The sequence below is a fragment of the Eptesicus fuscus genome, chromosome 18 (assembly GCF_027574615.1).
Source record: "Eptesicus fuscus isolate TK198812 chromosome 18, DD_ASM_mEF_20220401, whole genome shotgun sequence".
Classification (NCBI taxonomy): domain Eukaryota; kingdom Metazoa; phylum Chordata; class Mammalia; order Chiroptera; family Vespertilionidae; genus Eptesicus; species Eptesicus fuscus.
In genome coordinates this window covers 7,214,841-7,229,046 of record NC_072490.1, presented here as the reverse complement: position 1 = coordinate 7,229,046, position 14,206 = coordinate 7,214,841, and the positions used below count along the sequence as shown (strand labels likewise).

Below are 14,206 nucleotides of genomic sequence, written 5' to 3'. Positions count from 1 at the left end.
GTGTTAAATGTTTCCAAGGACCATTTTGGCATCAGTTGAGTTTATGATGTGCTTTTAAAAAACAGCACTTACTAAATGATTTCTTACAGCAATGAGGTTTCCTGCCATTAACTTCATTTTTGCATTTTCAAAATAAATATATTAGTGGTAGTTTGTGATTCTCTTAATATTGCAAAATTTAGTTTGCTAGTATTGTATTTGAGATTTTGGTATTTGTGTTTGTAGGGGAGGTTCCTTCCTTCCTCCCTCCCTCCCTCCCTCCCTCCCTCCCTCCCTCCCTCCCTCCCTCCTTCCCTCCTTTCTCTTCCCTCCTCCCTCTCTCCCTTCCTTCCTTCCTCTCCTCTCCTCTCCTCTCCTCTCCTCTCCTCTCCTCTCCTCTCCTCTCCTCTCCTCTCCTCTCCTCTCCTCTACTCTCCTCTCCTCTCCTCTCCTCTCCTCTCCTGTTTTTATATTCTCTGCATTCAGAATGTTTTCCAAGAGCACAGTTCTGTTTATTCTGCAGAGCTTCAGACAGACGGTACCCTTTTGCCTTTTCTCCCCTCTTACCTCCCACGATCCCATCTCCCCAGGGCGTCTTACTTTTGGGCTTTAGTGGGGCCAGAGCTTTGTTTCTGAGACCTTTCTACTTCTAGAGCTACTCTGCCTTTCCCTCTACAAACCGTATCTGTCTAATGTCCCATTCCACCGCTGTGGCTGAGGTAACCTAGGTTTTTCCCCGACACTTCAGATGACACCTGCAAGTTCCAGAGGCTTTAAGGGATCTTTGCATTGGAGGTCTGGCCAGTCTTTCTCTCGTGCTCAGTTCACCTTTTTTTTTTTTTTTAATGATGGAGGAGACCTGTATTTATTAACAGGTAGAGGTGTCTCAGTTCACCTTTTGCCCAGAGAGGAAGGTGTTCTTATCCAGGGAAGTCCCCTTATCCAGAGGAGACCTTGGAGCTCTGTTTTCCCAGCCAGGCAGGCCCTCCCCACTCTCTCTGCACAAGGACAAGGCTGTGGGAATGGGTGAACCAATGACAGACAACATGAGCAAACGAAGCCTCCTCACCTGTTCAAGCACTGTGGACAAGAGCTGTAGCACTTTAAAATTTTTTTTAGTATATTTGTATTGATTTTAGAGAGGAAGGGAGAGGGAAAGAGAGATAGAAACATCAATGATGGAGAATCATTGATCAGCTGCCTCCTGCACCGCCCCCTACTGGGGATCGAGCCCGCAAGCCGGGCATGTACACTTGACAGGAATTGAACCTGGGACCCTTCAGTCTGCAGGCCAAAGCTCTATCCACTGAGCCAAACCAGTTGGGGCATCTAAGTGGATAGCTAATGCTTCTGTTTCCCTAGGGCAGTGGTCGGCAAACTGCAGCTACGGGTAGCTCGCTGCGGTTTGCAGCTCTGTTGACTAATGAGTTTGCCGACCACTGCCCTAGGACAGCAGTTAAATAGAGTTAGAAAAGAGACGTGACTTCCTCCATAGGCACATGGGCTGCTGAGGTCAGCGGAGTCTGTAAGCTACAAGTTAGTATCTAACACCATCTTCACGTCAGCACCAACTGAAGATCAAGACGCTCTTCTGAAACAAAAAGCTTCCCGAGAGGAAGGACAGTCCGTCCTCTGTGGATGGCGAGTTATTTTACAAGGTGAGCCACACGCAGACCACACCTGGTTTTATGTCAACACTGTGATGCCAACAAAGGTTGGTCACCAGCACATGAGGCTTCCGAAGCCCAAGGCTCTGCGTTTTCTCAGACAGCATCAGTAAGCCTGTCTCCCCGACCACTGAGCAGCACTGTGTTTCTCTGTGACTTGATGTCGGCAAGTGGGGAGCAGCCATGAGAAGGTGCACAGTGACAGTGGTTAGTTTAGAGAAGTCTCAGTGCCTTGATGAGAATTACTCCCTGAAACTGTAAATATGGGAGATATCAGCCAGTCTGTGACTCCCTTGTGAAAATAATGCACAATGACTCAGCCAGTTGTGGTAAGAACTGACAAACAAAGACACCTTAAATAGAAATGTTTTCAGGACACTGGATGTAAAAATTTGACGATAATGCAAAAATCTACTAACTTGAACCCTCAACAAACATTCATGTTCTAAAGATTTGACACACAGGACATCATTTGCCATAAACAGTGTCAGAAAAATGATACTTATGTCAGAAAACAGAAACCTACTTAATCCACTACATGGGATCGCTGTTCCATGCCTAGGAAGATGGGGGTAGGGGGGGTTGTGGAAGATTCAGCCACTGAATGTGGTCTCCAAGCTCAGGCCGGGAGGACTTGGCCCACCTCCGCGCCCCTCTTTCAGGAACACAGCACCTGCATACCTAGAGGCAAGTGGTTCTAAGAACCAATGCAGCCAGGACTCGGTTACAGAACCACTGGCAGGGCCACCTGCCCGGCAGCAGAGGAGAAACAAGAGCTTGCTTACTTCTGGGCTCTGAGGACCCGCTGGTTTGGAAGGCTGACTCCTGAGGCTCAGTGGAACCAAGCTGACTTAAAGAAAGAACATGATCCTTTGGGGACCCAGTTCTCAGGAGGCTTCTGGACGGGCCCCAAGCTCCAGAAGCTCGTTCTTCAGTGAGTTCAAATGCAGGCATCCGCGACCAGCCTTGAATCATCACTGGGCTCCCAACGGCCAGCCAGAGTGAGCTGCCTCCAGGGCCAAGTCTGCTCACAGCAAAGGGCCGAGTCCAATCAGGAGAAGATGCGTTTGTGAAAATGGCTCTGCTGCTGCTGGACAGGAATCTGAAGCCCTAATTCCTAGGTGGGTTTTCACTGAGAACACTGAACTGCCCCTGGTGTCACTGTGTCTGTGGGAATGGGCACATCCCTCTGCTTGGCTCTGAGAGAGCAGGTCAGGGGTGGAGGCAGGAGGAACAGCGGCGTCTGGATAAAGCTCTCTCTACAGAAGCTTGGCCTGGCTTCTCCCTGGTACCTCACCTTGACTGCTGAGCAGACAGAGGGGGCTCATTCACCCATGCACGTGGGTGACCAGTAACTTGTTGGTGTAGATGGCATATTCTCAAAACAGGAAAAGACTGGTCACACATGCAAAGAAATCTAGAAGTTTCCAGGCAAGAGCTTCTCTTGAGTTACAGATGAGGCAGCTTGTTGTGAAGGAAGGAGCTGGAGATTTGAGGCCAAGCAGGTGTGTGGTGCAGCCCCAGCTCTGAAACCTGCTAGATGTGGGTGGGGGGAAGTTCCTTCCTGAGTATCTACTTCCAAGGGTTTTTACTAAATGAAGTAAACAGAGGACACAGTCAAGTGTCAGCCTCTTTCCTGACGCTGGTGCTGATGTGGCCAAGTTCAGTGTGGAAGTACTTGAAGAAGCTGCTGAGGGAGCCCAGGCACATGGAGGAGGAGGGGGCAGCGCACTGACCGGAGGGAGGCAGGGAGTCTGGGATCCCTTTCTTCAAGAGCTGGGTCTACCTCCTGTGGTTGTCAAACTATGCTGCTGGGAACGCTGGCTGGCTGGCTGGTGGGGGTGGGGGAGTGGGAGGAGGTGTTTGGGGCTCTGGGAACTCTGGGAGGAGCAGTGTTTTTAACCTGTTTAAAACTCTGGAATTTCACATACGGATTCTGAGGCTAAGACAGACAAACACAGTTCTGAAAAGTGCAGCGATCAATGGTCCAGAAGGCCACTTTAACACGAAGACCACGCGTGGAGCTTCATCACTGACTGAAAGAGGGAGGGGTAGATGATCCCAACCCACAGGCAGAATTCCCCACGGTGAGGTGGGGATAGCCCTGCTCCCCACCCATGAGAGATCACAGCACGAAACTACAGACTTGAGCCCGAAGGGCTGTGTCGATGAAGGATAGTTCGTGAGCGTTGAGAGGTCTTGGAAGCCTTCGGTAAAACACCACACTGGGCTCCTGACTGAATCGCTCAGAGCTCATCACGAAGGGCTCCCCTGGGTTCCCCCAAGCGCACGGGGAGGGCCATTTTAGAGGGAGCTCTTTGGGGACCCCACCCATCTCTGTGCAAATACAGAACCTTTCCCCAGACCCGGCTGCAGACACCGAGCCCTTACCTTCTTCAGCTCTTCCTGGATGCTCTGGCTGTTGTCTTCAGAGGACAGACTTTCTTTCTGATTCTCGGACTCCGTCTTGGGCTCGGACTCCTGCTCCTCCCCTGAAGAAGTCTCCTTCTCACTCATTTTCATCGCCAACTCGAACAACTTGTTTCTCACTTTCTCCTCCGTGGTGTCTGCATGGGTCCGGGGGTGCCGGATCTCACTGCCGAGGTCGGTCTCTGATGAGTCACCCAACACCTGAATGAAAACCGGAATCGTGAGCTGAGGACGCCTCTCCTACAGTCACGTGGTTCGTCCCCAATGGCACCCATGAAGGATCGGCCAGGAAAGTGACAGTTCTCTTACCTGGTCTGCTTTCTCGACAGATGGGCTTTCACTTTTCACTTTTATTTTCTCAAACACATGCATCTGTCTCAAACACTTTGTTAAAGGGTTTGGACAGATGAGCATCTGCACTCAGAAACACGTTGGAATTCATCAGGATTTTTTAGTCACAAAATACTTGCTGAGCGCCCAGCCTGGGCAGTACTGTGCTGGTGCCGATAAGGCAAGGCTGGGCAAATCTGGCCCACCCCTAGAGAAGGAGGCACAGTAAAGCCTTCCATACTAACCGTCATGATGGCGCATGCAGAGGAGTGGGTGGGGAGGGAGGGATGCTCTGACAGCCACTGAGGGGCACTTGCTGGGAGACGCTGGGGATTAGGCAAAAGCCTTCCTTGTGGAATCAGTGTCTGAGTTGAGAATCAAAGTACAGCAGCTACCCAGCTAAAAGGCAGAGAGGGAAGAGCAGGATTCTAGGCAAAGGGCAATGATTTTGAGATGGAGCAAGGTCCTTGCACATCTGTAACTGTAATATCAGTTGGTTTCCATCTTCATCCTTGATAATTACAGTTCTAGCTTAGTGATGACATTGCCTGGCTCCTACTCTCCACTTGGTGAACATCTCCTAGCTTCTTCCATGAGCAAGTCCCTGACGAGGCCTGGGGAACTCCAGGAGCACACCGAGGCTATGACTCTCACTTATTCTTGGCCTTCACGTGGACAGATGTATATGGAACATTAAGCTAACCCTCAGCATACCATCAGGGTCTATTAGACTCAGTTTTAGTGTTTGAGTTTCCTTGTTGAGTTCAATCTATTTATAAGGCTTGATATCACACGATTTTTATTATTTTGTGAATGGCTTCCAAAGAATAAATAGCGGATTTACTTATATTTTAAATAAAATAAAACATTCTACCTTGCATTTACTACATGGGTTCACTGGGCCCTTTTGTAACTCTAAAGTACATGATGAATCTTCGTGATCTAATTTTTCCCATCTTTTGAAATATTTTGCTGTTTCATCACCCTGGGAGATATTTTTCATGATTACTCATCAGTTATTCCCAATTATGCTAGGAGACTGAGATAATAATACGGAAGAAAAGAATTGCCTAGAAGAATGATTCAATAGTGAAATAAATCATCACCATTTTGAGTCTGTTTTTAGCTCACTGCATACAGTTGAGAATTCAAAATTTCATAATGACAAAGAGAAGAAATGGACAGAGAACAATGCTTCACAATTATTAGGTGACTCAGAAGATGAATTGGCAGGGGAGCACAGCTCTCCAGTCTCTAACAATGATGGTGAGGTTGACTGTATGAGTAAAATCTCAGACCAAGAGTCTTCAGGTGGTAGGGTCCTAGGTGACTTATCTGAAACTCAAGAATCCATGAGCAAAAACTATATTCATAAGGACAAGAAAGTATGATATTTTCATTTAGTTAGTCATTCGACAGGAAGATCTTCATCACACACATTTGCAACCAGAATCTGGGCCATCCTGTTTTGCTACAAAGATGTGTGACAGTTCTGGCCTGGTGGCTCAGTTGGTTAGAACAAAAGGTTAAGGGCTGGCCCGGTCAGTGTGGCTCAATGGTTGAGAGTTGACCTATAAACCAGGAGATCACAGTTCGATTCCTGGTCGGGGCACAATCCTGGGGTTGTGGGCTTGATCCTCTGTGCTAGGCGTGCAGGAGGGAGCTGATGGAAGATTCTATCATCATTGATGTTTCTATCTCTCTCTTCCTCTCCCTTCCTCTCTCTGAAAATCAATAAAAACATTAAAAAAAAAGAGAGAGAGAGACCTTGACAACCTGCTATTAAAAAAAATAATAATAATTTAAAAAAAGGTTGCAGGTTGGATTTTCAGCCAGGGCACATACCTAGATTGCGGGTTTGGTCCCCAGTCAGGGTGCATATGGGAGGCAACCAATTCATGGTTCTTTCTCACATTGATGTTTCTCTTTCTCTTTCTCAAATCAATGAAAACATATCCCTGGGTGAGGATTAAAAAATAAATAAAATGTCTTTTAAAAAGCTTTCTTAAACAAGCTACAAAATAAAAAAAAAAGGAGATCTATAATAATAAAAGAGTAATATGCTAATTAGACCAGACAGCCAAGCGACCTTCCAGATGACCTTCCTGATGAAGCCAGGGCTTTGAGGGCTGAGGCAGTCACCACGGCTGCGAGGGCCAAGCCCCTTGCACGAATTTCACGCATTGGGCCTCTAGTAATTGATAAATTATTATTAAGAAAAATGATTGACAAATTATTAGCAACAAAAACTTTTGCAGGTAAAATGAAGTTAAGGCAAAAGTGATAAACAAGGGGAGAATATTTTCAATGTGTAACCATCAAAAAACTAAAATGTACAATAAAATTACAAAATAAAACTCAAGAAAAAGGCAAGTGGTCCAATAAAATAATAGAAGGAGATAAGTGTGTCTTTCACTTAAGTAGGTGACAGTTTCACAGACTGACAGCACTACGTATTGTGGACAACAGGAGAAACATACTCAAACAGAGCTTGGCCACGTGAATTGCTATGAGGTTTTGGGAGCTTGACTTGGCAAGTACTCATTAAAATGAAAGCTCCATATACCTCAAGTCAGCAATTGTACTTCCTGTACTGGTATAAAGAGACTTGCACAGTGATATTCTCCACAGCGCTGTTTATAACATCAACCTCTGAAAAGTCTTGAATATCCATCTTTCTGGGAAATGGATGGCTGGTCCCTCCCCACCATGGAGAGTGGAGAGGCCAGTGGTTGGGTGGACGCTGGGAGCAGCCTGCCCCCGTGGGGAATTATCCATCACTAGCATTGCTTAGACTTCTCCATGCATGACTCAGAGCTATACGAAAGAGACTGACTTTTGTTAGATTTATTTGTGTTTAAGGACTCCCTACAGGCAATGCACCCTCCCTGCTTGCACCCCGATGGATTGCTCCCACTCCCACACTCCCGGGGACCACGTGATGCAATCTTTTGCAGGTACGATGAGCAGTTCTCTGTGTGCTGACATCCCTATAACATATTGCTAAGAGAAAGAGGAAGAAGGATATGGATAGAAAGATGCTGGTTTTGCTAAAACACAGATACATTTACAGAACTATATTTCTAAATGTACTATATGCGTATAAATGCACAAATACAACGGTAGTCATTTGGGGGAAGATAACAGGGATTTAGGGCTGTGGTCAAGGGAGACGATATCTGTGTTTTGAAATTTATAATTTAAAAGTATGCAGTTAAAAAAAAAAATATATATATATATTAGAGAACTACTCTAGTAAACTAAAGAAAAGGGAGGATCTGGAGGCCAGAGTTTTGAAGTCCCAGGAAGTGCAACGCCACCGCCACCTAGTGGAGAGGAGAGGACACTGCCAGGGGAGGTGGACACAACACTGGTCCCAGCACCTTTCTCCCCGCACTTGCCTTCTCTTTATTGACGCCTTGCAAAGATGAATACCAAAAGAACTTCCAAGCCATTTCAGAATAAATAGAAAGCTTCAGGCACCTGCTTATGGTGCTTATATGGCATTTCATACCTGCATGTGTGCAGACGACCCTAAAAATATCCCTGAGGGAAGTTACTCACAGTTTCAGGAAAGCAGTCTGCCCTTGAGCTAGATAACAATGATTCCCAGTTGCATAGAACTTTATATTTACCCTATCATCACAACAATCCCGAGACCACTTTTAGTGATCTTGCTTTACAGAGAAAATGAGAGCTTACACCAGATAAGGGCCTTTTTCTAGGCACTATACTCACAGGTCAGGTAGGACTGACGCCAAATTCTGTGACATTCACTCCCCTCAACCCATTATCTCCGTTTACAGACGAGGAAGCTGAGGCCTCGAGGGATGGTTTGCCCAGGTCACACAGCTGGACTTGAACCAGGAAGGCTGACTCTAGACCCCAGGCCCTTCCCCCTACGCCGGTGGCCCTCACACTTGCATGCACAGGATTATCAGGGGAGTTCATGGCCACAGAGATGGCTGGATCCAGCAGGACTGGGGTGGGGCCTGTGAATCTGCATTTCCAACAAGTTCCCTGATGCTGCTGGTCTGGGGCCACACCCTGCAAACCCACTTTGAACTCTAAGCTCTCATCTCCGAGGGGGCCGTGGAATGCCAGAGAGTTGATGTGACCGGTCTATGTTGCTCAGCTACTGAGCAGCAAGCATCATGATGAGAATCTGGGTCTGAATTCTTAACCCCGGACTCTCCGTGCCAACCGCGCTTGAAGGAGGGCACATCCTCCCGGAAAGTGTGCGCGCGCGCTTGCACGCACCTGTTTTATTACCTGGTGGGTGTTCAGCTCCTGGGAATGGGCGTTGGGGGAAGACAGCTCCTTGCTTGGCTCCTCTGAGCCCACGCGGGCCCTTCTCCACCTCCGGGCCCGCCGGTCTGGCGCGTGGGGGGCCTCCTCGGGCTCGCTGCTGTCCGAGGTCTCCCTGCCGGCTGCCTGGGGATTGAAGTTCACGTCCAGCTCCCCCTGAAGGTGCATCTTTTCCGCCACAGGGGTCCTGGGAGCCTTCCTCTGCAGCCAGGACAGCCTGGCCCGACGATGCCCCGTTTCCCGGGAGGAGCCCGTGGAGGACGTCTCTGAGTCGGAGCACGTGGCCTCGAGGCGGGGGGAGAGCCTGGAGGGGGCAGAGGTGGCCGAGGGGACGTGGTCCAAGCCTGGGGCCTGTGTGGGCTGAGGCTGGGGGTTCCTGGGCAGATCCTGGGGCCGTGGGCAGAGCGTGCTCAAGGCCTCACTCCAGTCGAAGTCCTCCTCGCTGTCGGAGCCCATCTCCTCGTAGGCGGAGGCCACGCTGGAGGCAGCCTCCAGGGCCTGGAATGCGCCACTCTTAGGTTTGGCCAGCAGGCGGGCGGGGGGCAGAGCGCCATCCTTCAGGGCCACCCAGTTCCCGTCGGGGCTCTGCAACACGGGGGCCCGGTCTGTAGGTGGGAGGGAGAGAGAGAGACCAGGGAGGCTGTTACCAGCTTAGAGCAGGCGAGGCTGCCACCTGTCACTGCCCCATGACGGCTCCTGGGGTCTTGGGGAGCAGCCGCTCTAGGAAGCCCATAGGGGCACACCTAACTGGGGACACGTTTAACCTTTTGCACTCGGATGTCGAGATTAAAATTACTCTTTGAGTGTATCAATAATTTGAAATATTAAAAAAAAATCCAAATAAATAAGTTTGTATGAAAAGAAACTCCAGTTTTTTATTCTACTGCTGCGCTTTGTAAAATCTGGGGTATTTAAAAAATTAAATCCCGAGTAGAATAAAGGAATCGAGAAAAAAAGCAAGCGAGTGCAAAGGGTTAAAGGTCCCCACGAAGTCCCTGGAGGCCTCCCAGGGCCCCAGTGCCGCACAGATAAAAGAGAAACTTAGAGATCTGACTCCTATTTCACGTCCACCTGGGTCGATGGTCCCCTCCATCTCCGAGAGTCGCCCCACTCCTGCCCTCGCTGGCCTGGGCAGAGGCGGGGAGAGGGGAAGGCTGCTGCTGGTAGACTCAGGTCCTGGCTCTGACTTTGGCCATGGTTTTGTCTCTTAGATCCTCCTTTTCCTCATTGGACAGGAGACGACACCATCACCTGCCTGGCGCCCTCACGGGTTAGCACACCCGGCCCTCAGCAATTGTACAGACCTCACTCACAACAGCCTTGACCGATGGCGTGGGAGGCAGCCCCGTGCCGGCTCCTCTCCTCCCCTGCCTTTGGCAATCCCAGGTTGCCATGCTCCCCTGGGGAAGCCAGAAGTTGGCCAACTTCTTTCTCGCCAAGAGCACAGACGTCTCCATGAACCCTCAACCCTGTGAGGACCTTGGCTGTCAAGCTGCCTCATGGGAGCTCCTCAGCGCTGCACCTGGGCTCCAAGACCACATTCTCTTTGTCCCCTGGGGACACCCTCTGGGACCCTGCTCCTCACCACCCCCTCCTCTGTCCAAATTCTCACCCTTTCCTGGTTGTGCTGACAGGAGTCAGCAAGCAACTGGGGGAAGGGACCGTCCCCGGATCTTCACGTCCCAGCTGTGCGTACAGGAGATGCTCGGTCAAGGTCTCTGAGCGAGTGTGTGTGTTTGGGGGGAATCCACGAGCTGCTGTGAGCGCTGTCAGGACTGAGGCGGAGTTGCTGTGGTTCACTCAGCCCACAGTGCCCCCGGCACTGACCCCAGCTGTGGACTGACAGGCTCCAGGGCCAACCCTGCCCCTGACGCATAAACAGAGCAGCTGATAACAGCCCCGTGGACATGAACCTTCTACGATGACCTCCACCTCCAGGCCGCCTCTGTTCTGCATCGCTGCTCCGCTAAGGCTGTGCCATGCCCCCGGGAGTGATCTGCTTCCTGCTCTACACACCAGACATCGGTCAGGACCTCTGGGGTTGGCCTGGACATTTCAGCACGTCCAGGCCAACCAGCGGTTTTCTACACAAGCTCTTTACTTATTATTTATTTTTCGTTTTCCATCTTCATCCTGAGGGATGCATGGATGTTTGGACCGAGTGTGAAATGTGTGTGTGTGTGTGTGTGTGTGTGTGTGTGTGAGTGATGTTGTTGAACTAAGTTTTCTGCATACACAGAACTGATGAATTACACATGGGTGCCTTGTTTTGCAGAATATTATGCACGCAACCATGTTTTGAAAAGCAAAGCCCTCTGCAAATGTATTCGAGTGCTTGTAATTCAGTGGGGAATTGTTGTGTGAAGTGGAGTGTCTTTTATTTTATTTATTTTTTAAATATATTTTTATTGCTTTCAGAGAGGGAAGGGAGAGGGAGAGAGAGACAGAAACATCAATGGTGAGAGAGAGTCACTGACCAGATGCCTTCTGCATGCCCCCTACTGGGCATGTGCCCTTGAACGGAATTGAACCTGGGACCCTTCAGTCTGCAGGCCAGTGCTCTATCCACTGAGCCAAACCAGCTAGGGCTGGAGTGTCTTTTAGAAGGATTATTAATATCCTTTAAGTGTACCAGTGTGTACGTTTGAATCCTGAAATGCTGTTCTTGTCACTGCTGCTTGTTTGCTTTTTAGGTGGGGAGACTCTCACTGTCAATTTGAAAAGGCTGCGATCGGAGCCACGGTGTTTGCATGTGAGCGCCAGGGTGCTCCCAGCTGTGGGGTCCTGGACAAGCCACTCACCCTCCCTGTCCCTCAAGGTTTTCATCTGGCACACAGGATAATGGTAGTGCTCAGTAATGCCGTGGGAGGAATAAATAAAATAGGGCCCGCAGATGGCTGCTGTATCGTGTAAAGCGATTCTTAAAAGCTAGTTATTTATTACTCTTTAGTGAAGATCTATTATATGATGTTCTCATAGGTCCCTTCTCTGTGAGAATTTTCCATCCAGGTGAGAGAGAAATAAAAAAAAATATGAATGAATGAACGCATGAATGAATGTGAGTCTGTTGGGCAACAGCAGGGGGAAGAAAACATATCTAGAAAGGGAAAATGCACTTAAGTAAACACAAAACCATACACATACATAAAGAAAATTTCATGTGCTCAGAGAATCTCTGCAATTTCTACTGACAGGTCCTAAAAGGTTAACATGGAAAAGACTTCTTTCAGAAGGTCTTCAGAATAACTGTTAAAAAATACTTCGTGTTTCTTATTCTTTGCACTGTGATAACAATGGGATTGGCTTATATAGCTGTTAGTGAAGTCTTTGCCCTGACAGAGGAGAAGTGACAGCACAATCCTTGAAAGCATGGTGGGTATTTTGCTGCTAACTTATTGTTACTGTTGCTGAGGAAAGGGGTCGAGATTTGGGGAGATAATATGGGGTGGAAATAATCTCTATGGCTCCTTCTTGTGGGGACAAACATTCCTAGCTTCCATCCCAGGTATGAGTCTTTAGGTGAGGAAGGAACTGACCTGTGTGGGGTGGGGTGAGCATCTTCATCCCACAGTTATGGGGCCCAAGAGACCTTCCTGGCCTGGGCACAGGGGCTTCCCCGCCCTCGGCTGCTCCCCAGGTGATCCAAGCATCTGGCAGCCTTCTGATGTGTGTGTGACTCTGGGAAAGGGACTCAGCTAATTTGGGCCCCTAAGGTTGGAAGGGATCACATGACTTGACAGCTTAATGAAGGACTGTGTGTGATAGATGTTGCAGAGGGAAGTTCAATTGCCCTATACAGAGGTGGGGCATTCGAGGGGAAGGAGCAGGAAGAGGGAACAGCAATGCCCTCCTCCTGCGTGGCAGGGAAAAAATCATGTGTCATCCACCTCCACTTCCATGACAGCGCCATGTTGCTGGGATGCATGTAGTCCAGCCAGGACTACATTTCCCAGGATCCCCTGCATCAAGGTGGGGCCATGTGACTAGTTCTTGCTCATGGGATGGAAGTGAAGGTGGTACATGTGTCATTTCCCTGCTGAAGTGGTTCGACAGCAGGTGCACTGACTTCTCCATTCTCTCTTCCTTCACCTGCTGGCCCTAGGGGAGGCAGAGCCATAAGGTCGAGGAGCCTCTGAAAGTCTCCTGCAGCCAGGACACTGCACTGCACGGCTGCCTGATGAGAACTAAAACTATGGCATCAAACCACCTAAAGGTGTGGTTCCCTTAGCATAGCAAGGGTCACCCGAACAAATACGTCAGGCTTCAGAAAGGACACTCTTATAACCAGACACTGGGACCCACATCCCTTTGAACGCTGACCTGTCTGCTGGGTTGGATTAGCGTTCCTGGCCTGTATGAGACCTCCTCCCCCCTGTCCATGGGCCAGGGACTAGTCCTCATCTCCATCCACTCTACAGGCAGCGGACAGAGTTGCACACACATGTCCAGGAGCCCCCCACTGTCCCACGGGTCTCACAGGAACCCTGCCCAGGCTGCCCACAATGGGCACACGCTGCTCAGATGACAGGAGAAGAGCTGAGCGGCCACGCGGCAGTCAGAAGCCTCCAAACAGCGCTGTCCACCCACAGGCCAACTAGAAGCTGCTTCAAACACTCACCTGCCTGGTCCGGACTATCCAGGCTCCTCCAGCTGGGCCACGCCGGCTCCTCCCGGGGCTGCTGGCCCAGGCTCCCTGGCTGCCTTGACGTAGCCTCCAGCGAACAGGTCTGTAGGGCGTCTCCTCTGGTGGGGGACCGCTGTGGGAAGGAAGGAGGGGAAAGGGTGACTTCACAGGGCGCAGGCCCAGGAGGAATGCTTTCAGCTTTGGGGCTGACACTGCACAGCGTGGAGGACAGGTGACGGTGTGGGCTTTTCTCGTGTTCTGGCTAAAAGCTGCAAATCAGTACCTTCGGCCATACAATGGTAGAACCATACAATGGTTCCTGCTTATTGCACTGCAAGCCGGCCAGCCTGCAATGATGGAACAGACAGAGCCAGTTCTCACTCGGCTCCGTATCCAGCCATCCCCCAGCCAGTATTTCTCAGGGCCAATTACATGTAATAAAAGTCAAAGCATCTTTTCCTCGAAGACTCCAAACCTGAGTCTCAGCAGGGTAGACAGTAAGCCACACCGTCAGTGCTGCAATAGACAGACAAGTGAGCCAAGATCGATCCGTCCACAAGCCCAGAACTACTGCAACACAGTCCGATTTGGCGCCTGAATTAAAGAATGGAAAATAAACGCCAATCCAAGGAGAAGTGGGAGAAATGGGATTTCCAGTGACTGACAGGAAACTTGTTTAAAATGTATCATACATATGTTATAAATATTATCTATAGAGAATTTAAAGCTCAAATGTTATAGACAAGGAATTTCATCCAACAGAGACCCATTTTTCCCTTGTCATTGAATGAAGGCATTCTCTTTTACTGGTGATTTAGTTTTCTCCTTTTATATTGACAAACCAAGGAGGGAAAGGGCAGGGACGAGG

General features: G+C 49.4%; 1 protein-coding gene across 1 annotated transcript in view; it reads right to left on the bottom strand.

Annotated features, from left to right (window-relative positions):
• The window catches only part of MYRIP (myosin VIIA and Rab interacting protein), a 162,638-nt gene that overhangs the window by 26,024 nt on the left and 122,408 nt on the right, over nt 1–14,206 (bottom strand). The window contains exons 9-11 of the mRNA XM_054729730.1: nt 13,333–13,471; nt 8,679–9,319; nt 4,038–4,277 (exon numbers count right to left, since the gene is read on the bottom strand). Coding sequence (XP_054585705.1) covers nt 4,038–4,277; nt 8,679–9,319; nt 13,333–13,471 — 1,020 coding nt within the window. The remainder of the gene's footprint in view (nt 1–4,037; nt 4,278–8,678; nt 9,320–13,332; nt 13,472–14,206) is intronic.